We start from the raw sequence: 24,105 nt of genomic DNA, 5'->3' as shown, positions 1-24,105 counted from the left end.
AGGAATGACATATTCAAATCTCTGAAGGACGAAAACTTTCAGCCAAGAATACTCTATCCATTGACAATATCCTTCAGATATGATGGAGAAATAAAAACTACACCAGACAAACAAAAGCTAAGGGAGTTCACAGCCACAAGACACTCCTTAAAGAAATCCTCAAGAAGGCCCTCAAACCTGAAAAAAAAAAGGGAGAAAGGGGTTACAAAGCACGGAGTAAGGAGATAAATAGGTAGACAAAATCAGAAAATTATAGCTGTATATCAGAACAGGTTAGCAAATACTGAAGTATAGCATTAAAGATAAAGGGAAGGAAAACACCAAAACAAAGATAATCTTGTCATTTTAACCACAAACTCACAAGACAAGATGGAATTAGATGTGAGAAAAACAACTTAGGAGGGAAGAGGAAAGGGACTGAATCAGTTTAGTCTAAGGAAATAAGAGGCCGTCAGAAAATGGACTATCTTATCTATGAGATTTTGAATACAAACCTTATGGTAACCACTAAACAAAAAAGCAGAACAGAGACAAAAATAATAAATAAGGAGAAAACAAAGAAACACAACATAAAAAACTACATAACTCAATTGGTAGACAAAAACACACAGGATGAGAAACAAAGGAAATGCAGGAGAACTGGAAAAACGAGTGATAAAATGGCAGCATTAAGCCCTCATATATGGATAATCACTCTAACCGTAAATGGTCTGAATTCTCCAATAAAAAGATACAGAGTGGCAAGATGGATTAAAGAACAAGACCCAACAATATGCTGCCTCCAGGAAATACATCTCAGCTCCAACGACAAACACAGGCTCAGACTGAAGGGATGGAAGATGACACTCCAAGCTAATGGCAAACAAAAGAAAGCAGGGGTTGCCATACTTATATCAGACAAAGTAGACTTCAAGATAAAACAGGTGAAGAGAGACAAAGAAGGGCAGTGTATAATGATAAAAGGAACATTCCACCGAGAAGACAAAACACTTATAAATATCTATGCACCCAACACAGGAGCACCAAAGTACATAAGGCAACTATTAACAAACCTAAAAGGAGATATTAATAACAACACAATAATAGTAGGGGACCTCAACACTCCACTAACATCAAGGAATAGATCATCCAGACATAAAATCAACAAGGAAACAGTAGAATTAAATGAAAAGCTAAACCAGTTGGACTTAATGGACATATAGAACACTCTATCTAAAAACAGCAGAATACACATTCTTCTCAAGTGTATATGGTACATTCTCAAGGATAGACCATACACTAGGAAACAAGGCAAGCCTCAAGAAATTTAAGAAGATTCAAATAATAATAAGCATCTTTTCCAATCACAATGCTATGAAGCTAGAAATTAATTATGAGAAAAAGGCTGAGAAAAGGACAAAGATGTGGAGACTAAACAACAGCTATTGAACAAGCAATGGATCATTGAAGAAATTAAATGAGAAATCAAAAAATATCTGGAGACTAACGAAAAAGAAAACATACCATACCAACTCATATGGGATACAGCAAAAGCGATCCTAAGAAAGAAATTCGTCGCAATACAGGCTCCTTTAAGAAACAAGAAAAATTCCAAATAAGCAATCTCAAACTACACCTAACTGAATTAGAAAAAGAAGAACAAACAAAGCCCAAAGTCAGCAGAAGGAGAGAAATAATAAAAATCAGAGCAGAAATAAATGCAATTGAAACAAAAAAGACAGAAGAAAGGATCAATGAAACAAAGAGCTGGTTCTTTGAGAAGATAAACAAAATTGACAAACTCCTAGCCAGACTTACAAAGAAAAACAGAGAGAAAGCTCAGATAAATAAAATTAGAAATCAAAGAGGAGAAATAACAATGGATATCACAGAAAAATACAAAGGATTACAAGAGAATACTACGAAAAGCTATATGCCAGCAAAATGGACAATCTAGAAGAAATGGATAAATTCTTAGACTCTTACAACATCCCAAAGCTGTATCAAGAAGAAATAGATAATCTAAATAGACCAATCACAAGTAAAGAGATTGAAACAGTAATCAAAAGCATCCCAAAAAATAAAAGCCCAGGACCAGATGGCTTCCCAGGAGAACTCTACCAAACTTTCAGCAAGGATCTAATACCCATCCTTCTCAAGCTATTCCAAAAACTCAGGGAAGATGGAATGCTTCCTAACACATTCTATGAGGCCAACATCACTCTGAAACCAAAGCCTGACAAGGAGAACACAAAAAAAGGAAAACTACAGGCCAATATTGCTGATAAACATAGACACAAAAATCTTCAACAAAATATTGGCAACTCGAATCCAGCAATACATCAGAAAGATCATACATCACGATCAAGCAGGATTTATGCCAGGGACAGAGGGATGGTTCAACATCTGCAAATCAATGTAAATACACCACATTAAAATGAGGAATAAAAACCACATGATCATCTCAATAGATGCAGAGGAAGCATTTGACAAGATCCAACAGCCATTTTGATAAAAACCCTTAAATAAATGGGGATAGAAGGAAGTTACCTCAACACAATAAAGGCCATATATGACAAACCCATAGCCAACATCATACTCAATGGGGAAAAACTGAATGCCATCCCTCTGAGAACAGGAACAAGACAAGGATGCCCACTAGCACCACTCTTATTCCACACAGTACTGGAGGTTTTGGCCAGAGCAATTAGGCAAGAGAAAGGAATAAAAGGAATACAAATAGGGAGTGAAGAAGTGAAACTATCGCTGTTTGCAGACAACACGATCTTAATATCTGGAAAACCCTAAAGAATTCATCAGAAAACTATTAGAAATAATTAACAACTACAGTAAAGGTGCAGGGTACAAAATCAACTTACAAAGATCAGTTGCATTTCTATACTCTACTAACGAACTTACAGAAAGAGAACTCAAGAATACAATTCCATTTATAAATGCAACAGAAAGAATAAAATATCTAGGAATAAATTTAACCAAGGAGGTGAAGGACTTATACAATGAAAACTATAAGACATTATTGAAAGAAATAGATGATGACATAAAGAGATGGAGAGAGCTTCCATGCTCTTGGATTGGAAGAATAAACATAGTTAAAATGTCCATAATACCCAAAGCAATCTATAGATTCAATGCAATCCCAAACAGAATCCCATTGATATTCTTCATGGAACCAGAACAAAGAATCCTAAAATTCATATGGGGCAACCAATGACTGCGAATTGCTGAAGCAATCCTGAGAAAAAAGAACAAAGCTGGAGGCATCACAATCCCTGACTTCAAAATGTACTACCAAGCCATACTAGTCAAAACAGCATGGTACTGCTACAAAAACAGACAAACAGATCAAAGGAACAGAAATAAAACCACACATCTATGGACAGCTAACCTTCGACACAGGTGACAAGAACATACAATGGAGAAAAGATAGTCTCTTTAATAAAGGGTGTTGGGAAATCTGGACAACTACTTGCAAAAGAAAGAAAGTAGACCATTATCTCATGCCATACACAAAAATAAACTCAAAATGGATCAAAGACGTGAAGATAAGTCCTGAAACTATAAAACTCTTGCAAGATAACATAGGTAGTACACTCTTTGACAGTGAAGTTAAAAGGATCTTTTCAAATGCCATGTCTTCTCAGACAAGGGAAACAAAAGAACAAATAAACAAGTGGGACTTCATCAGACTAAAGAGCTTCTGCAAGGCAAAAGAAACTAGGATCAAAACAAAAAAACAACCCACCAATTGGGAGAAAATATTTGCAAATCATACATCCAACAAGAGGTTAATCTCCATAATATATAAGGAACTCACACACCTGAACAACAAAAAACCAAACAACCTGATCAAAAAATGGGCAGAGGATATGAACAGACCTTTTTCCAGAGGATATACAGATAGCCAAGAAACACATGAAAAGATGTTCATCATCACTAATCATCAGGGAAATGCAAATCAAAACTACACTAAGATACCACCTAACATCCATTAAAATGGCTATAATCACAAAGACTAAAAATAACAAATGTTGGAGAAGACATGGAGAAAAGGGAACTCTCATACATTGCTCATGAGAATGCAAACTGTTGCAGCCACTATGGAAAACAGTATGGAGATTCCTCAAAAAACTAAAAGTAGAAATACTATATGACCCAGCTATGCCACTACTGAGTATCTACCCAAACAAGTTGAAATCAACAATCCAAAGTAACCTATGCACCCCTATGTTCATTGCAGCACTATTCACAATAGCCAAGACATAGAAACAATCCAAGTGCCTATCGACTGATGAATGGATAAAGAAGATGTGGTATATATACACAATGGAATACCACTCGGCCATAAAAAAAAAGACAAAATCATCCCATTTGCAACAACATGGATGGACCTAGAGCAAATTATGCTAAGCAAAATAAGCCAGACTGAGAAAGACAAACACCATATGATTTCACTCATAATGTGGAATATAAACAAACACATGGACAAAGAAAACAGTTCAGTGGTTACCAGGGGAAGGCAGGTGGAGGGTGGGCAAAGGGGGTGAAGGGGAGCACTTATATGGTGATGGACAAGAAATAATGTACAACTGAAATTTCACAATGATGTAAACTACTATGAACTCCATAACAAAAATGAAAAGAAGAAAATAAATAAAGCAGTAATGCAATGAGGAAAAGAAAAAAGCTTTAGTTTTCTCATCTATAAAATGGGAATTGTGGGGCCAGCCCGGTGGCCAAGTGGTTAGGTTTACGCACTCCACTTCAGTGGCCCAGGGTTTCGCAGGTTCAGATCCTGGGCGTGGACCTAGTACCGCTCATCAAGCCATGCTGAGGTGCCATGCCACATAGCAGAGCCAGAAGGACCTACAATCAGAATATACAACTACGTACGGGGTGGGGAGGGTTGGGGAGAAGAAGAAGAAGAAAAAAAAGATTGGCAACAGATGTTAGCTCAGGTGCCAATCTTTAAAAAAAATAAATAAATAAAATAAAATGGGAATTGCAAGCCTTACTACCTTACTGTTTAGTTATAAATCAAATTAACCAGCCTTTCAAGTCTATTACTCTATTCTTGCTGCTATTGTTTTAAATTCAGGCCCATAGTTCTTGCCTAAACTTCTGCAGTAAAGTATTTCTCAACTGATCTTGACTTCAATTTCTTTTCTTTACAATTATCCTCCATACTATGCCTATAATTATCTTTTCAAAATACAAATTTGATTATATTTTTCCCCATCACCTAGAGGGGAAAATCAAAATTCCTTAGTATGACATATAAGGCTTTTAAGAGTCCAGCCCTAGCGAGTCCAAAAATAACCCCCCATATATATGGTCAACTGATTTTTCAACAAGGATGCCAAGACTATTCAGTAGGAAAAAAGAATCTCTTCAACAAATGGTGCCAGGACAACTGGATAACCACATGCAAAGAATGAAGTTAGACCCTTACCTTGTACCATACAGAAAAATTAACTCAAATGGATCAAAAACCTAAATTTGAGAACTAAAACTATAAAACTCTTAGAAGAAAACATAAGTGAAAATCTTCATGACCTTGGATTCAGTAATGGTTTCTTAAATGTGACATCGAAAACACAGGTAACTGTCACCAACTAGTTACCCCAAGGAACTCAAGGATGATTTTGGATATTTTAACTCTTTTTCCAAATTGTTCTTTTTCCTTTTGTTATGTTAAGGAGATGCAATCACCACCCTGAACCAGACCAAGCCTCACCACGAGAACTACGCCTATGACCTTTGCCTTATTTTTAATGCTAAGATCTCTCCAGCAGGAGCTTAGGCCTTATTACTATACCTGCAGTGTATGTGGAAGCATGTTTTCCAACTGAATCTGCACAAGTGAATACCCACCTCTCCATTTTGAAAATTCATTCCCCATCCGAAATAAATGTCCCTGCTTCCCTTTGTTCAGGGATGCCATGACTCTGGAAATGATTCCTCATAGTCTCCTATTTGCCACAAATATACTTTACTTTGTTGGATAACTACTTCTGGTGTAGAGTCTAATTTAACATGCCAGGAGGGAACACACTTTGGTTTTGGTAATGCAAGAAAAAATAGATAAAATTGGACTTCATCAAAATTAAAAACTTTTATGCATCAGAGGACACTATCAACAGAATGAAAAGACAACCCAGAGAAGGAGAAAATATTTGCAAATCATATATCTGATAAAAGTTTCATATCTAGAAGACATAAAGAACTCTTACAACTCAACACAAAAAACAATCTAATTCAAAAATGGACAAAGGATTTGAATAGACATTTCTCCAAATAAGATAAATATGGCCAAGAAGCACATGAAAAGATATTCAACACTATTAGTCATTAGAGAAACACAAAACTACAACGGGATACCACTTTATACCCACTAGGATGACTATTAAAAAAAAAAAAGGAAAATAACATGTGTTGACAAGGATATAGAGAAACTGGAACCCTTGTGCATTGGTGATAGGAATGTAAAATGGTGCAGCCACAGTAAAAAACAGTTTGGTGGTTTCTCAAAAAGTTAAACAGAATTATCATATGACTCAGCAATTCCATTCATAGGTATATACCTAAAAGAACTGAAAACAGAGATTCAAACAAATATTTATACACCAATGTTCAAAAAGTATTATTCACAATAGCCAAATGGTAGAAACAACTCAAGTGTCTATCAACAGATGAACAGATAAACAAAATGTGGTTTGTGCATACAATGGAATATTATTCAACCATAAAGAGGAATGAAGTTCTGATACATGCTACAGCATGGATAACCTTGAAGACACTATGCTAAGTGAAATAAGCCAGACACAAAAGGACAAATATGGTATGATTCCACATACATAAAGTATCTAGAACAGACAAATTCATGGCGACAAAAAATAGGGGCTATTACTAGTATTACTAGGAGCTGGGAGAGGGAGGTAGTTATGGCTTAAGAAGTACAGAGTTTTTGTTTAGGATGGTGAAAAAGTTCTGGAAATAGACAGTGGTGATGGTTATACAACATTGTGAATGTACTTAATGCCACTCAATTATAAACTTAAAATGGTTAAAATAATAAATTTTATGTTATATATATTTTACCACACTAAAAAAAATAATAATAAAGAGTCTGGCCCTAAATAGCTTTATCTGCAAACACAAATTCCCTTCCTTCTCACCACCATGTCCTTTACATTCCACTTTCCGCTTGAACTGCTTGGCCTGTGAAGGTACAATGTACTTTCAAGATATCCTGGCTTCATTTATGTTCCTTCTGTCCTTACCCTTTTCTAAGTTTGGTTAACTACTCTTCATCCATTTGGATTCATGTTCAGTGAATCCTTTCTTTCCTGACTTCCTGAAGCAGTTAATCAATTGTTCCTTTGTACTCTCAAATCCCTTTGTAAATAGTTCTGTAGCACCTAATCACACATTATGGATTATTTCTCTGTGTGTGTCTACCCTATTGGACGGAGTTCCTTGAGGACAAGTAATGAATCATCATCTTTCTATCTCTAGCACCTAGCACATGGTAGATACTCAATTTTCCCAAATGACTTATGCATATGACATGCTTTGAAAAATCATAAAGCACTATATCAGTAAAAGGACATTTCATTTTACCCTTTGTGAATTTATTTCAAGTTAGTTCCCAGTTTATGAAACAAGTCCTTGATTATATGCAACACGTAACTCAATTTTTTTCACCATATTCCCATTAAACTAATCCCAAGATTTTCTTCTCTTCATTTAAATGCTAAATCAAATCAGAAAAATATTTTTGAGTTTCTAAGTGAACAAAATACTAATCTAGATGTACTATCATTTTTCGAAGAAAAGATAAATTCTATGCATGCTAGAAAGATCATGAGTTGATAATGAGTGGTTTTACATTAGAATATTTTGATGATGTCTTTTAGAAAAGTAGTATGATCAGATACGTGGAAAATATCTGTGGTAGCCCCAACACGTATTTATGCATGCTGATTAAGAGCCAGTGCAAACTGCTGAATCAATCATCAAGTACTTACTGAGTCCATCACAGGCATAGTACTGAATATGTAAGTGTTTACAAAGTTTAGATTTTTATAGTCAAGAAATTCACAATATAAAGTTGGAAGACATGAAAAAATAGATCCAATATAAATGTGCAGATATGGTCATTCACTCAACCATTATGTATTATCTGGGCATGAACTAGGTACTCAAAACATATGTAGCTTAAGAGATATCTGTACTCAAGAATCTTAAACATGTATTCAGTAATGTTATGCCAGGAACTACGGGAATACAAAGATGAATAGAACATACAGCCCCACCTGGCTCACAATCTAGTTATGGCGAGACAATTATAATTATAGCAATTAACACTGACAACTTTTCCTCAAAACTCTTTCCCCTTGGCCTATCTGACACCACAGTACCCAGCTTTCTCTTCTCTCTCTGGCCACTCTTTCTCAGTCATTTAAACTTGCTCCTCCTCTACTATACCTTATACGCTGCAAGGCTCTGTCTTACATATTCAGCATCTCACTTTACATCCTAGACCATTCTTATGACTTCAACAACCATAACACACTTAAATCTGTTCCCAGCCCATCCTTTCTACTGAATTCCAGGAGCGTATTTCCAACTGCCTACTTGATACTTCATAGATTCCTCAAACTCAACTTACTTAAAAATTGTACTCTTCTCTAACTTCGAATTTAATATTTCTGACCTTATGAGAAAGAATTTAGTCTTTTGCCATTACATATAATGTTAGCTATAGGGTTTTGATAGATATCCTCTTAAGAATTTGAGGAAGTTTCCTTCTATTTCTACTTTCCTGAGAGTTTTTATCATGAATGGGTGCTGAATTTTGTCAAATGCTTTTTCTGCAAGGATATCCAATCTCACCACTTCTATTTAACGTTGTACTAGAGATGCTAGGCAGTATAACAAGGCAAAGAAAAATAAAATTAAAAGTATCCAATTAGAAAGGGGAAAAAAATACTGTCATTTGCAGATGACATGATCATATACATGGAGAATTCTAAGGAATCTACAAAAAAAAAGCTACTACAATGAGTTCTAGTAGCTTTTTTGGCAGATTTCTTAGAATTTCTTAGATTCCATTAGTACTAGAACTAATGAGTTCTAGTGCAGGGAAATGATCATTATACAAAAGTTAATAGCACTCCCATAGATCTGCCAAGAATAAGTGCAAAATGGAATAAAAGATACAATACCATTTTTGATAGCGTCAAATATATGAAATACTTAAGGATAAATGTAATAAAATTTGCGTGAGTCCTGAACACCGAAAATTTAAAACTTGCTGTAAGAATTTAAAGAAGACCTAAAAAATAGAGATACACCATGTTCATGAAATAGAATATTCAATATCGTTAAGATTCAATTCACTCCAAATTGATTTACAGATTTATTATAGGTTGAATTGAGGCCCCAAAAAGAAAGAACTGTTGAAGTATAACCCCCCAGTACCTGTGAATGTGACCTTACTTGGAAACAGAGTCATTGCACATGAAATCAAGTTAAAATGAAGTCATACTGGATTACAGTAGGCCTTAATTCAATATGACTCGTATCCTTATCAGAAAAGAAAACAGAATTAGGGAAGAGAATGCCATGTGAAGAGACAAAGACACACAGACAAACTGGGAAGACAGCCATGAAAGACAGAGACAGACTGGAGTTACGCTGCCATAAACCAAGGAATGCCTGAGGTTACTAGAAACTAGAAGAATCTTCCCCTAGAGGCTCCAGTGGGAACATGGCCCTGACAACACCTTAATTTTGGACTTCTATTCTCCAAAACTGTGAGATAATAAATGTCTGTTGTTTTAAGCCATCCAGGTTGTGGTGTGGTGCCTTGCTACAGCTGCCCTAGGAAACTAACACATATAGTGAATATTCAAAAGTTTTTTGATTTGTTGGCTAGATAACTGCTCTTATATAATAATACACAATTTCATTATATATATATAATTTTATATGTTTTAAAACATATATCTAGGGGCTGGCCCCATGGCTGAGTGGTTAAGTTCGCACTCTCTGCTTCGGCAGCCCAGGGTTTCACTGGTTCGGATCCTGGGCGCAACTGCTCGTCAGGCCATGTTGAGGCGGCATCCCACATGCCACAACTAGAGGGACCCACAACTAGAATATGCAGCTATGTACTGGGGAGATTTGGGGAGAAAAAGAAGAAAAAAAAAAGATTGGCAACAGTTGTTAGCTCAGGTGCCAATCTTTTAAAAAAAGAAAAAATATATATATATACATAAAATACTGTGTGGCAACTTTACTGAAAAGAGCAAGGGTTTTGGATCAAACAGACCTGAGTTTTGAATTCTGCCATTCTCTTACCTCTCTTAAGCTTGTTTCTTCATTCATAAAATGGGGAAGATTAATGAAATAAAATAGGTAAAAGCCTGTCCAGTACAGAGTTTGACAGTTAATAATGTTAGTTCCTTTCTCTCCTGTGTGCATTGGTATAGTTAATCTTGAAGAAATTTGGTCTTGTATTGTTCTCTTAAAATCCAAATATATTAATTAAATTGACAAAATATATTGAGCACTTGCTATACTCTGTATAAAAAGTTCTTAGAAATATGTCTCCGCTTTTCTTTTTTGTCTCCCTTTCTTATTTTCATATTTCTCCACTTTCTCTTGCTCCTATGGTAAGGGACAGAGTAATCCCAGGAGGTTCCATGGAGATCATAAAACAAACTGATTCTTGAAAAATGATGGCTAGGATTTAGTTATGCAGAGAAAAGGTAAAAGGACCTTCAAGGAGCTTCTTGCCACCCACTCCACAGAGGAAGAGAAACAAATCTTGTAGCGTGGCATGTGGGATCTGTCCTCTGAAGTGATAGGGAGTACTTTTTGAACGGTGACTTTATTAAGGAAGAACTATTTTTTTGTGAATGAAGACCTAAGGTTTCCCCATTTTAGCTTCTTCCTTAAAAGAAAATTAATGTTTCCTTTGATTGAAAGTCCAAGCTTCCCTCTACGCACAGGGTATGCAGTAATTTCAGTTTCTCACAGTGCTGTCAGGTTCTCTTTCTGATTCCTAACTAACTTTATCTAACTTTCTTTTTTTTAAAAAAAAAGATTTTACTTTTCCTTTTTCTCCCCAAAGCCCCCTGGTACATAGTTGTATATTCTAGTTGCAGGTCCTTCTAGTTGTGGCACGTGGGATGCCACCTCAGCATGGCTTGATGAGTGGTGCTAGGTCCGCGCCCAGGATCCAAACCGGTGAAACCCTGGGCCACTGAAGCAGAGCACGGAACTTAACGACTCAGCCACAGGGCTGGCCCCTAACTTTCTTGCCCTATCTTTTCCTGGCCAGACTGCTCTTCCTTTGAACAATGTTACCTCAGGGTTTTTAATCAGTTGCCTTCCATGTCTGATTCTTCCTCTCAGATTCATCCTTCCTCTAAGGATGACTTCAAAACATATATCTAGGAAGCCTTTGTATTTAATATAAAACAATTTACGTACTTTTGCTTTACAATTTCAATCCCATATACCCACTTAAATTCAACTTGGGGTAAATATTTTTTTATTTGATGATTAACAAAGGCCTAATTGACTAACATTTTTCATTCTTCCACTTGACTCTCTATAACACTTAGTGTTGATCTCTCCTGCCCCTCCTTGAAACTTTTCTCCCTTAGCTTCAATAACACCCATTTCCTTTCATCCTATCCCTCGCCCACTCAATGTTTATATAACCTGTGCTTCCACTCCCAATTCCATTTCTTTTTTTTTAATAAGATCTGTTGCCAATCTTCTTTTTTTCTTCTCTCCAAAACCCCCCAGTACATAGTTGTATATTCTACTTGTGAGTTCCTCTGGTTGTGCTATGGGGGATGCCACTTCAGCAAGGTCTGATGAGCAGTGCCATGTCTGCGTCCAGGATCCGAAACGGCAAAACCCTGGGCTGCTGAAGCAGAGTGTGCAAATTTAACCACTTGGGCATGGGGCCGGGCCCTCATTTCTTTCTTTATGTCTGAGTTTCTATTTTTGGTCAGTTCCTATACTACATGCTGTGGATACAGCAGTGAACAAGTGAATGAGAGACAGACACAGTATACATGATTATGCAGCTTACAATTGAGCAGGGAAAATGGTGGAAGGACTTAACCTAGTTTAAGGGCTTGGGGAAGACATTCTTGAGAAACAGAATTTTAGCTGAGTCCTAAAAAAGAAAAGGCTTTAGTGAGTTAAAGAATGAATGAGAAGGAGCTGGCCCGGTGGCATAGTGGTTAAGTTCACGCGCTCCACTTCAGTGGCCTGGGGTTTGCTGGTTCAGATCCTGGGCACGGACCTACGTACCACATATCAAGCCATGCTGTGGCAGGCGTCCCACATAAAAAGTAGAGCAAGATGGGCACGGATGTTAGCTCAGGGCCAACCTTCCTCAGCAAAAGGAGGAGGATTGGCAGAGGATGTTAGCTTAGGGCTAATCTTCCTCAAAAAAAAGAATGAGTGAGAAGTTTGGAGGAACAAAAAGCTCGGAAGACTTACAAGAAGAGGGTTCCGAACGTAGGGCACTGTACGTTTAAAAGCACAGAGTAGGGGGACAGCATGGAGAGTCTGAGGATCTAAAAGTTCAGGATGTGAAGAGGAGGGTGCTAAAGGGAGAATGATAATATTTGATGCTGGACTGCAAGGCTGGGGTCAGATTACAAAAAGATTTGTTAGCCATGTTAAGGGCATTAGAAAGCCATTGACTGGCTTTCACCCCGCCTTTTATTGCGTGTTTTAATTTTTATTTTTTAACTTCAATGGAGTATAATTTACATACATAGACTGCATCTATTTAAAGTATACAATTTGATGGCTTTTTTTCTTTAAAGATTTTATTTTTCCTTTTTCTCCCCAAAGCCCCCCGGTACATAGTTGTATATTTTAGTTGTGGGTCCTTCTAGTTGTGGCATGTGGGATGCCACCTCAGCATGGCTTGATGAGCGGTGCCATGTCTATGCCGAGGATCCGAACCAGTGAAACCCTGGGCCGTCGAAGCAGAGCGTGCAAACTTAACCACTCAGCCATGGGGCTGGCCCCTGATGACTTTTTGATAGTTTTATATATCTGTGTAACCACCACTACAACCTAAATATAGCACATTTTTACCACTCTCTCAAAGTTTCCTCTTGACCCTTTGTCACCCCTCCCTGCACCTCTGGTCTCAGGCAACAACTGTTCTGTTTTCTATCATTACGGATTAGTTTGCTTTTTCTAGAATATTATACAAATGGAATCATAAGTATGTACTCTTGTATGTTGGGCTTCTTTCATTCAGCATAATGGTTTTGAGATTCATCTATGTTGCCAAGTGTATCAGTAATTTATTCCTTTTTATTGCTGAGTAATATTCTGCTGTATGGATCTATCACATTTTGTTTATCCATTCACCTGCTGATGGACATTAGGGTTTTTCCAGTTTTTGGCTTTTGTGAATACAGCTACTACAGATATTTATGTATAAGTCTTTTTGTGGTCACATGTTTTTATTTCTTGTGGGTAAATACTTAGCCATGGTAGGCATATATTTAACTTTATAAGAAACTGCTAAGCAGTCTTCCAAAGTGGTTGTACTATTTTATACTCCCACCAGCAGTATATGAGCTGTAGTTGCTCCACATCCACACTAACACTTGGTATTGTCAGTCTTTTTAATGTTAGTCATTTTAATGAGTGTGTAGTGGTGTCTCACTGTGGCTTTAATTTGCATTTTCTTGATGACTAATGGTACTGAGCATCTTTCCATGTGCTTATTTGCCATTCATAAATCTTCTTCGATGAAATGTCTGTTCAAATCTTTTGCTCATTTAAAAAAACAGGATTGTCTTCTTACTACTGAGTTTTAAGAGGTTTTTATATATTCTGATACAATTCTTCTGTCATAAAAATATATTGCATTTCTTCCAGTCCGTGTTTTGCTTTTTCTTTCTTTTTTTTTCAATAGTGCCTTTTAAGAAGCAAAGTTTTTAATTTTGACAGACCAATTTGTCAATTTTTTTCCCTATGGTACACGATATTTGTTCTCTCAAAAATCCATGCATATCCTGAAGTCGCAAATATTTTCCCCTGTGTTATTTTCTAGAAGATTTATAGTTTCACCTTTTATATTTAGGTCCATAATTCATTTTAAGTTAATTCTGTCCATGTTGTGAGGTAGCCGTTATTGTTCTCCCTCCACTACCCCCTGTAAAGATATCCAGTTGTTTCAACATCTTTTGTTGAAAAGACTTTCCTTTCCCCATTAAATTACCTTACCATCTTTGTCAAAAATCAATTGATCATATATGTATGGGTCTATTTCTGTACTCTATCCTGTTCCAATGATTTATCTGCCTGTTTTATTCATCAATACCACACTGTCTTTATAAGTCTTGAAATCAGGGAGTGTGAGTCCTCTAACTTTGTTCTTTGTGTAAATTGCTCTGGCTATTCTAGGTTATTTGCATTTCCACGTACATTTTCTAATCAGTTGTCAGTTTCTACCCAAAAAAAGTCTGCTGGAATTTTTACTGAATTTTGTTTTAGTTTCCTAGGGCTGCTGTAGTAAAGTACCACAAACTTGTTGCCTTAAAACAACTGAAATTTATTTTCTCATAATACTGGAGGTGAGAAGTCCAAAATTAAGCTGTGTGTAGGGCCATGCTCTCTCTTTGAAGGCTCTAGGGGACGGTCCTTCCTTGCTTCCTTCTTAAAGCTTCTGGTAGTTACTGGCAATCCTTGGCATTCGTCGGCTTGTAGATGCATCACTTCAGTTAAAGCCTCCATCTTCACACGGCCTTCTTCCCTATGTGTCTTTATCAGTGTCCAAATTTCCTTTTCTTATAAGGAAGGACAAAAGATATTGGATTAGGGTCCACCCTAACCCAGTAACCCATAACACTTTGTATCAGCATAAGGACTATTGAGAACCCATAGGAAAAAACTTAAAATATGGTCCTTCCTCAAGGAACTTAAAATTTTGTTGAGAAGGCAATTTTGTTAAGAAGCTATTAGCGAAAAATGAAGAAAAAAATGAGTGCCACTCAAACAATAAATGTCAACTGTGTACAAAGAAGGAAAAGTATGCTCTGGGTCAGAAGTCCTAGGGAGCTTCGTGGTGGACAGATCAGAAGCTGGATGAAAGATTGTAAAATAGATACACAGAAAAGATACAAGAAGCTAAGAGTCAAGTGGCAGGAACAAAGGAACCAAAATTGGAATTAACATAACACAGCAAGGCAGGTGGGGAGACAAAAGTAGTTGGAACTACTCCATGGAAGACCTTAAAGTCTAGACAGCAGAATTTTGACTTGATGAAATGAGTGATCCAGCCATCCGAAAATAAGGCTTGAGAAAGATCAAGTTTGCTTCAGGTGGAGAACCAACTTAAAGAAACAGACACTAGGGCAAGGAGACTAGTTAGGAAACTACTGTTTCCTCTCCAATCAACTCTCTATTCTGCAACCAGAGTGATGTTTTTAACTCAATTTGATCGAGTAACTCCTCTGCATGTTGAATCACTGAATGAGATACTGAAGAAATCAAAGAGGACACCAAAATTTCTAACCTCAATCTTAATAATGGTCACATGAGCATTATTTATAGGGACCAAGAAGGTGGGAAAGGGATATAGTTTGGAGAAGAGGTATGAATTTTGTATGGTTTATGAATAATTTGAGGTAGTAACTAAATTACAGCTAGAACTTGGCCAGATTATGACTGGTGAGGCAGGGACAAAGGCAGGAATTATCATCTGCAGCTTATTAGAAGAACTATAGAAGGCTGATTCTCAAATTACAGATGAACAGGCAGCCTCCAGGAAGTCAGCTAAGACAAACATGGGAGTAGTTAACTAAGCCTAACTAGAAATGGACCAGGAAATGGAAAAAAAAAAAAAAAAAAAAGGCAGATAACCAGGAGCAAAGGGTGAGGTAGGTAGGCTGGAGCTGGGACCGGATCTGGGGCAGGAACATGGACAAAGGCCCATCCTGGAGAAGTCAGGATAGAAATAAGGAAGTAGCTGTGGAATAATAACAGCTAACACACACTTATTGAACATTTCTTTCTTTTCACTATGTAGTAGGCATTGTTCTAAGCATTTTAATGAATTTATTGATTTAAACTTCACAAGAATGAGAGAGGTAACTATTATTGTCCTCATCTTACATATAAGGAAACTGAGGCACAGAGATGTTAAGTAATTTGTCCAAGGTCATACACATACCAAATGGCAGAGCCAGGATTTGAGCCCTTGGTAATGAATACCTACTAAGTGCCAGGGTTTTTACATATACATATTTGGTACGTGTTTGAGTGTTATGCGCACACACACACACATAACGAGGATATTTTTTGGAAGGGAAAAAAAAGTAAAATGCTTCCCATACTCCTTTCTGGCACACGACCTTTTCCCTATTCAACTAACATTATATACTGCCTCAGGGAGGATTATGGTTGTTAAAGGGAAAAGAGGTCATTTATGGTTCAGCTTCAACCTCAAAACTGACCATATCTTGCATTTGTAATAAAACAAAAATTTTGCGGAGGACTTTTTCTACATCCTATCAGCTCCTTTTATTTATCAAGAGCTTGATTTGGTCCACCTGGACCACATAGCTTTAGTATAAGCTACAGATGGCAAGAATTCGAATTGGGGTAAGAGAAATGCCCTACACCCAGGAAATAGAAGGAAGGGCCTTTCCGACAGAAAGAAGAAAAGGCAGTGTGTGTGTGTCACAGATCCCCCTTGTTATGGGTTGAATTGTGTTTCCCCAAAATCCATATATTGGAGCCAGCCCTGATGGCCTAGTGGTTAAAGTTTGGCACTCACCATTTCAGTGGCCTGGGTTCACTTCCCAGTCGCAGAACCACACCATCTGTCTGTCAGCTGTCATGCAGTGGTGCCGGCTCACATAGAAGAACTAGAATGACTTACAACTAGGATATACAACCATGCACTGGGGCTTTGGGGAAGAAAAAAGAAAAAGAGGAAGAGAGAATCTTTCCTTGCAAAAAAAAAAATCCATATATTGAAGTCTCAACCCCCAGTATCTCAGAATGTAACCTATTCGGAAATGAGGTCTTTAAAGGGGTGATTAAGTTAAAATTAAGCCATTAAAGTGCAGCCCTAATCCTATGACTGGTGTACTCATAAGAAGAGGTAGAGATGTCAGGGATGAATGTACACAGAGGGACTGCTATGTGATGACAAAGCAGCAAAAGGACGGCCATCTGCAAGACAAGGAGGGAGGTCCCAGAAGAAACTAAACTGCTAGCACCTCAACCCTGGACTTCCAGATTCCAGAATTATGAGAACATAAATTTCTATTGTTTTTAGTCACCCAAGCTGTGGTATTTTGTATGGCAGCTCTGGCAACCTAATACACCCCTTTCGGCTGAAACCCTTTAGGAGCAAGGTAAAAAATACGGTAAACGCAGGGGAATCCCAGAGAAGTGGGGCTTGTTTCTCACTTCCCTGGACACTGACAGGGGCAATTTCAAACTCCCTTAAAGAATTTCTGTGTTCTAATAGCCCAGGTAACAGACTGAAAATGGCAGGATAGTATAATAAATTGGAAGAAGTCCAAGCTCACCTTTCTGATTCCTGTGGAACAGGGATTCCTAGATTTCCAAAGAGCCTGCGAGTAGCAATGAGTACACCTAGCACCTATATCTTGGTCTCTATTACCATTTTCCAACGAAAGGAACCAGGGCTCCTTGGAGAAATCACTGATTCTAGGACTAGGGCAGGAAATATATAAGATAAGCCTGGAGCATCTTGTAGCTCTATAAAAGTAAGGATGAGGTATGTCAAAATGATGGAGTATTATGTCAGAGGTATACAGGAGGCAACTGAAAGGGCTCCCCAATAACCAAAGCTGGAACAATTTGAGCAACAAAATTAAAAAAGTAGCACTGGATTATAACCTAAAGTATAAAATAAATATCCATGAGTCCATACTGATACAAATAAATTAATAAGTGAGGGAGAAGACACAAAAGTCTGTGCAGAATTCCAAATAATTTATGTAGATACTCTATCCTTAAGGAGGGAGAGCATAACTCCTCACTCAATAAGTGTGGGCTGCACATAATGATTTTCTTCTAAAGAGTACAGTATGGAAAGAGAGAAAAAAAAGAGTAATTTTACAGTGCAGAAATCTGACAAAAACTATCTCAAGCCAGGTGATCAATGTTAACATCAATTGTGACAGGTCATTTTGAAAGATGGACTCATGATGTGATGTGACGAGAATGGCACTTTACCTCTGTAGTCTTCCTCCCAAAAACCATAATCCCAGTCTAATCCTGAGAAAAGCATCAGACAAATCCCAACTGAGGGACATTCTACAAAATACCTGACCAGTAATCCTCAAAACTGTCAAGATCATCAAAAACAAGGAAAGTATGAAAAAATGTCACAACCAAAAGGAGCCTAAAGAGCCATGATGACTAAATGTAATGTGGTACCTTGGATGGGATCCTGAAACAGAAAAATGAGATTAGGGGAAAACTGAGGAAATCTGAATAAACTATGGACTTTAGTTAATAATAATGTATCAATACTGGTTCAGTAATTGTGACAAATATGCTACACTAATGCAAGATGTTAAAATAGGAGAAACTAGGTGTGGGGTATATAGAAGCTCTCTGTACTATCTTTGCAATAATTCCACAGATCTAAAACTGTCCTAAAATAAAAGTTTAATAAAAAATTGAAAAATTTTAAAAAGAGGGGCCAGCCTTGTGGCCTAGTGGTTAAGTTCCACGCACTCTGCTTCAGCAGCCCAGGTTCATGTGTTCGGATCCTGGGCATGGACCTACCCTACACACTCATGGCCATGCTGTGGCAGCAACCCACATATAAAATAGAGGAAGACTGGCACAAATGTTAGCTCAGGGCTAATCTTCCTCACAAAAAAAAGAAGAAGAGAGCCTGAGCAAGGACTGCCTTGCCAACACCCCTACACACACATCCTACCTAAGGCAGCTCAGCAGGGCAAAGGGATTTTTTTTTTTACCAAAGATTGGCACCTGAGCTAACAACTGTTGCCAATCTTCTTTTTTCTTTTTTTTTCTTCTCCTCAAAGCCCCCCAGTATACAGTTGTATATTCTAGTTGTGAGTGCCTCTGGTTGTGCTATGTGGGATGCTGCCTCAGCACAGCCTGACAAGGGGTGCCATGTCTGCACTCGGATCTGAACTGGCGAAACCCCAGGCCGCAAAAGCAGAGCACGCGAACTTAACCCCTTGGCCATGGGGCCAGCCCCCACAAAGGGATTTCTGATGTGAAAAATCTATGGTGTGTAAGCAGGGGTGGTACAGGGGGGTGATGCCTCCAGATGATTCTGGTCTCCAAGGACTGTGAAGGAAGTACCTAGTAAGGCATCCAAACACCATTGTGGATTCTCAAGATAAAGACCTTTGAGAACCCCCAAAACCACATGCAGATTTCGGGTCACTGCTCACCTTGCCTTGGGGACATGTAAGATTTAATCCACACCTCAGACACTACCTTGGCAATGAGAATGTTAATAGGACACCTTAGGCTTCAACTAAGGAAATCTCCACTTGACTGGCTTAAACAATAAGGAAAATTTCTTATCTCACATAAGAAGTGCCAATATTCTAATGTAAAATTTTACTCTGTCATCTTCAGTGCCTCAGCCATTCCTCAGTTAACTCTCCTGGCACTTGATTTCAGATGTCACATGCAGAAGCAAAAACATTTGGCAGAAGAGACCATCTCTTCAAGTGTGACTCTTCTGAAGAGTACTGGTCAGGTATTCTGTAGAAAGTCCCTCAATATGAGTTTGTCTGATACTTTCTCACGATTAGACTGGGGATTTCAGATTTGGGGGAAGAATGCCACAGAGGTGCAAGTGTGACTCTTTTAAGGAGAAAGAAAACTTCCCCTCACAACTCACCAGTCACATCATGAGCCCCTTCCTAAACTAATCACTGGGACGAATAACGAAATTACCGTAATTGGCTTAGACCAATCAAGACCTAGCCCTGAGTCACAGGCGAAGGAGATATACCAAACAAAACAGGGCTTGTGTGCAAAGATGAAGGTGGTGTGAGCGGCCTAGTGAGTAGGCCACCACCAGTGTCTGCTATAGGTAAAAACCCTGAAAGGCAGAGCCTTTACTCCAAAGGGACTACATTAACACAAACAAGCCTGTTTGAAAGTGGAAGAGACAATTACAACTGTCAAATTTACCTCCCTTATCTCCAAGACTATCCCCATACAGAGGGATTTACATCAGTTATAGAAAATATGAAAGTTTCAGGTCTAGTTTGTTTTTTCTAAAACTGGATTTGTAATGTGTCAAGTTTGATACTTCTACACCGATGTGATCTCAGATCTGTACAATACCTAAGTAGGTACTATGATCCTCATTTTACAGATGAGGAAATGGGCCCAAAGCAGTTAAACAACTTGCCTCGACATCACATAGCTGGAAATTGAGCCAGAATTCTAACCTACAACTGCAGCCTTCAAAGCTTGAAATGTTTTCTAGTCCACCATATACTTCTCCAGATATAAGGGAGTAGTAGCAATAAAGGAAACAACTCTGAAATTTCATGTATAGTGCATCTAGATCAAGACTACCCTTTTTATTAGTAGCTCAGAGCCTCCTCATTAACCCCAAGAACAAACATTCACAAGCACTCCAACAAAGAAACTAAAGGTAGCTCAAAATATGCAATTGACATACAAGTGAGAGATCTAGATTTGTGAGCCCGCTGCACAGAATATTAACCAAACAAAAGTGAAGATACCTAGGGAAACATTTCCCAAACTAGTAGGTTTGTTACATTCTTCTATACCATTATAACAAGTAGGCCGTGAAAATAGTAATCTGTGATCAAATTCACTGAGAGACATTAGGTCAAACAAAACTCAACAGGCTTCTTTACTACCAGATTTTCCCAGAGCCTTTATATGCTAGCAAGCATTCTAAACTCCAAGAGAAGGATATATACTACTTATACTACTCCATATTTCCCTCCAAAAAAGAAGGTTTTCCTTTTTTATCCTGACAGCCTATGAACAATTCCTAGGACAATATTCTGTTTAACAGCATTTTGAGAAATACTGCTCTAAGGGGAAAGCAAAGGCCCAAGAATAGAGTCCATTATTAGGTGGTTGGAGGGGGAAAAAAAAAATCCAGCAAAGAATATAGTGAAAAAGGTAGCAAGCAAATCTGGAGAGTAAATATTATAGAAGCAAGAAAGGAGATAGTTTCCAAAAAGCTAGAGACAATCAACAGGACCAAACTACTGAGAGATTAAATAGATTGAGGATAAAAATGTTTTTTGGATTTCACTAGGAAGACTGTCACTTGTGACCTTCAAGAGAATAGCTTCAGAAAGGGGGAGGAAAGAAGGATAGTACACAGATTGAAAAATTAGGATGGGGGATGAAAAAGGAAGTAGATAGGCATTTATAGACCACTAATAACTGGAGTTTTGCAGTGAAAGTAAAAAAAGAAATTGGTTGATTGGGAGAAGGGAGTCTACAGAGGAATAAAAAAAAAATTTAGAACAGAGGACACCTACACCTGGTTGAAGGTAAAACTGAAAAACTACTGAAAGGAACTGATATTATAGTCCACTATGGAAGAAACGAAATCCAGAGTATAAATTACTAGATAAAACACCTTTTCTATCAGAACAGAAAGAATTTGAATTGTAATGCCTAACCATTTCAAGTCTGAAACCTCATTTTGATACTCCAAAATTTCACAGATTTCTCCCTATTCCACTCAAGAGAATTTTTCAGTCTTTAGAGTTCAGTGTGTACTGTATCTATAAATTTGCTGATCTCTTGCTCCTCTCAGAGGATGCCTATGTTGTGGTGAAGAGGAGGGGGTTACAGAGAAGCACTTACCTGAGGGCCTCAGTCTTCACGAAATAAAAGTAAGGTAGAGGCTGGTGACAATAAGGAAGCTGGAAGCTCATGGGGATTTTAATTTATAATGATCTAATATAAACGATTTTGACATACAAAATAACTTAATAAGAACACACAAAAAACAATGTGAAGATCATCAAAGAAAGGTCCCGAAAGAAAGTCATCTACTTATCCCACTCAGTAATTTTCACAACTCTGCTATACTAACAGAAGATGCATAAATCATAAATTAAAAATATAGCTCCCAATAAGGCGGGGAGAACAAAGATTGTCTGGTAGCAGATCTAGTTACAGTCCAGCTTTAAACTTTTTACATTTAAATTTTATATCGCTTTCCATCTGCCTAAAACACCAACCCTAACAGCTACTTCAGCCTACAAAATTTCATTTTTACTTCTTTTCAAGAACTGTGAGGACACTGACATGAGATTCTGTTGCTTAGAACATATTTTTAGATTCTACCTTTTAGGCTAATTTCATTACAATTTATATTGAGTACATAATTTTGGATTCACTATGTCCAAATCATAAGTGTGCCCCATATATGGCTCCAGAGCCCATCGATCATAACATTTTGATCACAAAAAAGGCAGTAATATCTGATTCTTTATTTAATCTCCTTGTAGAGATTTTTTAAAAGTCATATTTCTTAAAAAAAAAACACGGTGACCACCATAAGCAGAGAAGTTAGAGGCGGCCCCATTCTTTAAATAAATTAATTAATATCGATCAGTGTGCACGGAATAAGGATAAGGCAACAATACCCACACCAAACCTGGCAGTCTCCAGATTTGTGTATCTGTGAACGTAAGGCGGCCACATAGGCCAGATGATTACTACTGCCAACTCAGCAGCTGAGCTTGGAGAAAAGGCGGCATCCACACACAGGCCACTCTTGAGAACCAGAACTTGCAGCCAGTTTCGTGTGCCAGGGACTGGAGAATGTGGCAGTGATAAACCGGAAAAAGTCGGACAGAAACAGGGTTGTTGGCGGTAAGAGGAGCCTCCAGGGCTGCAATCCTGGAAGGCATAAGGCAGCCGCTGACGGGCTAACACCCCCACCCCGGAGCTGAAAGAAACTATGGGGGTCGAGGGCTCGTCCTTACCTTGTCATCCTCGCATCTCTTGCCCAGGCCCTCCCTGGCCTGCAGTTTGCTGCTGAGGCGGCCGTAGTCGGCCTCCTTCTGGTCGATCTGCTTCTTGTGCGAATCCACCAAGAGCAGGAGGTCCGAATTGCGCTTCTCCAGGCGCCCGCGGGCCACCTCAGTGCGCTGGACCTGGCCCTGCAGCTCGGCCACCTCCTCCTGAAGCAGGACGTGGCGGGAGGAGATGCTCCAGTAGTTGAAGGCGAGGACCGCTATCACCACCAGCAGTACCACCAACACGAAGGAGGGCAGGCGGCCGGCCCGCCGGTTGGCCCCGAAACCCACCATGGGGCCGAACCAGGCTGTACCCCGGGGCCTCGGCGCCGACACCTGCGGGCAGAAGCTCAGGCCTCCGCTGCTGAGTTGCCTGGGGGACGCGGCCCCTGGGCCTGCCGAAGCAGGAGGCGGGCCGATCCGCCCGCCGGCTAGCCGGAGAAGGGGGCGGGGCCGCAAGCCGCAGGCCCCTCCCCGCCCCCCTCCTCAAATCCGGCCAAAGCGAGTTCCCGAAGCTTTCAACGAGACGCTGCACCAGCCGGGTGTAACCAGGAGAAGCCAGCTGCCCGCACCCTGGGCCTCACACCCCAGGGTTAGGGGGCGGGGAAAGGAGCCGGAAGGGGGCGGATTTAGCTCTGTCCCCGCCTACTGGCTGGGTCCGGGTCGCCTAGGGGGCCATTTCCTAGTTTCCGCCGACTCCCCCTCTTCTCGCGAGAAAGTGGACTTCTCTCGCCCTTTGAAGTCTTATCTCGCGAGGGTTATCTCTGTTCGGAAGTGTGTTGTGTTAGTTTTGGCGGTGTCAGTTAACCCTTGGACCTGAGTCAGGGCTCCTTCAGCTTTTACCTGCTCAACTCCCTAGACCCTAGGAGTGCCTGCCCTATCCTGGCTCTCGTGAGAGTTCTTGTCTTTGAGGACATCTGGGGCTGTGACCGCTGTACAGGGAAAACAGTATGTGAGCTGCGGGCCGAGGGAGCGACAAGAAAGGTTTTGTAGTACTTGCTTCAGTAGAAGGAGATTTTCTCGTTTGTGGTAACAA

The 24,105-nt window shown here is 39.0% G+C and overlaps 1 protein-coding gene across 2 annotated transcripts in view; it reads right to left on the bottom strand.

Moving 5' to 3' along the window:
- GOLM2 (golgi membrane protein 2) overlaps positions 1-23,654 on the bottom strand; it is a 101,109-nt gene extending 77,455 nt beyond the window's left edge. For both annotated transcript variants that reach the window (XM_046654261.1, XM_046654262.1), the window contains exon 1: positions 23,037-23,654. In XM_046654261.1, the coding sequence (XP_046510217.1) occupies positions 23,037-23,363 (327 nt within the window). In that variant the 5' untranslated portion in view covers positions 23,364-23,654. The remainder of the gene's footprint in view (positions 1-23,036) is intronic.
- Between the last annotated feature and the right edge of the window lie 451 nt (positions 23,655-24,105).

This window comes from Equus quagga, chromosome 2 (genome assembly GCF_021613505.1).
Source record: "Equus quagga isolate Etosha38 chromosome 2, UCLA_HA_Equagga_1.0, whole genome shotgun sequence".
Lineage (NCBI taxonomy): Eukaryota > Metazoa > Chordata > Mammalia > Perissodactyla > Equidae > Equus > Equus quagga.
The sequence above is the reverse complement of the archived record's forward strand: the minus strand, read 5'-3'. Positions and strand labels throughout refer to the sequence as shown.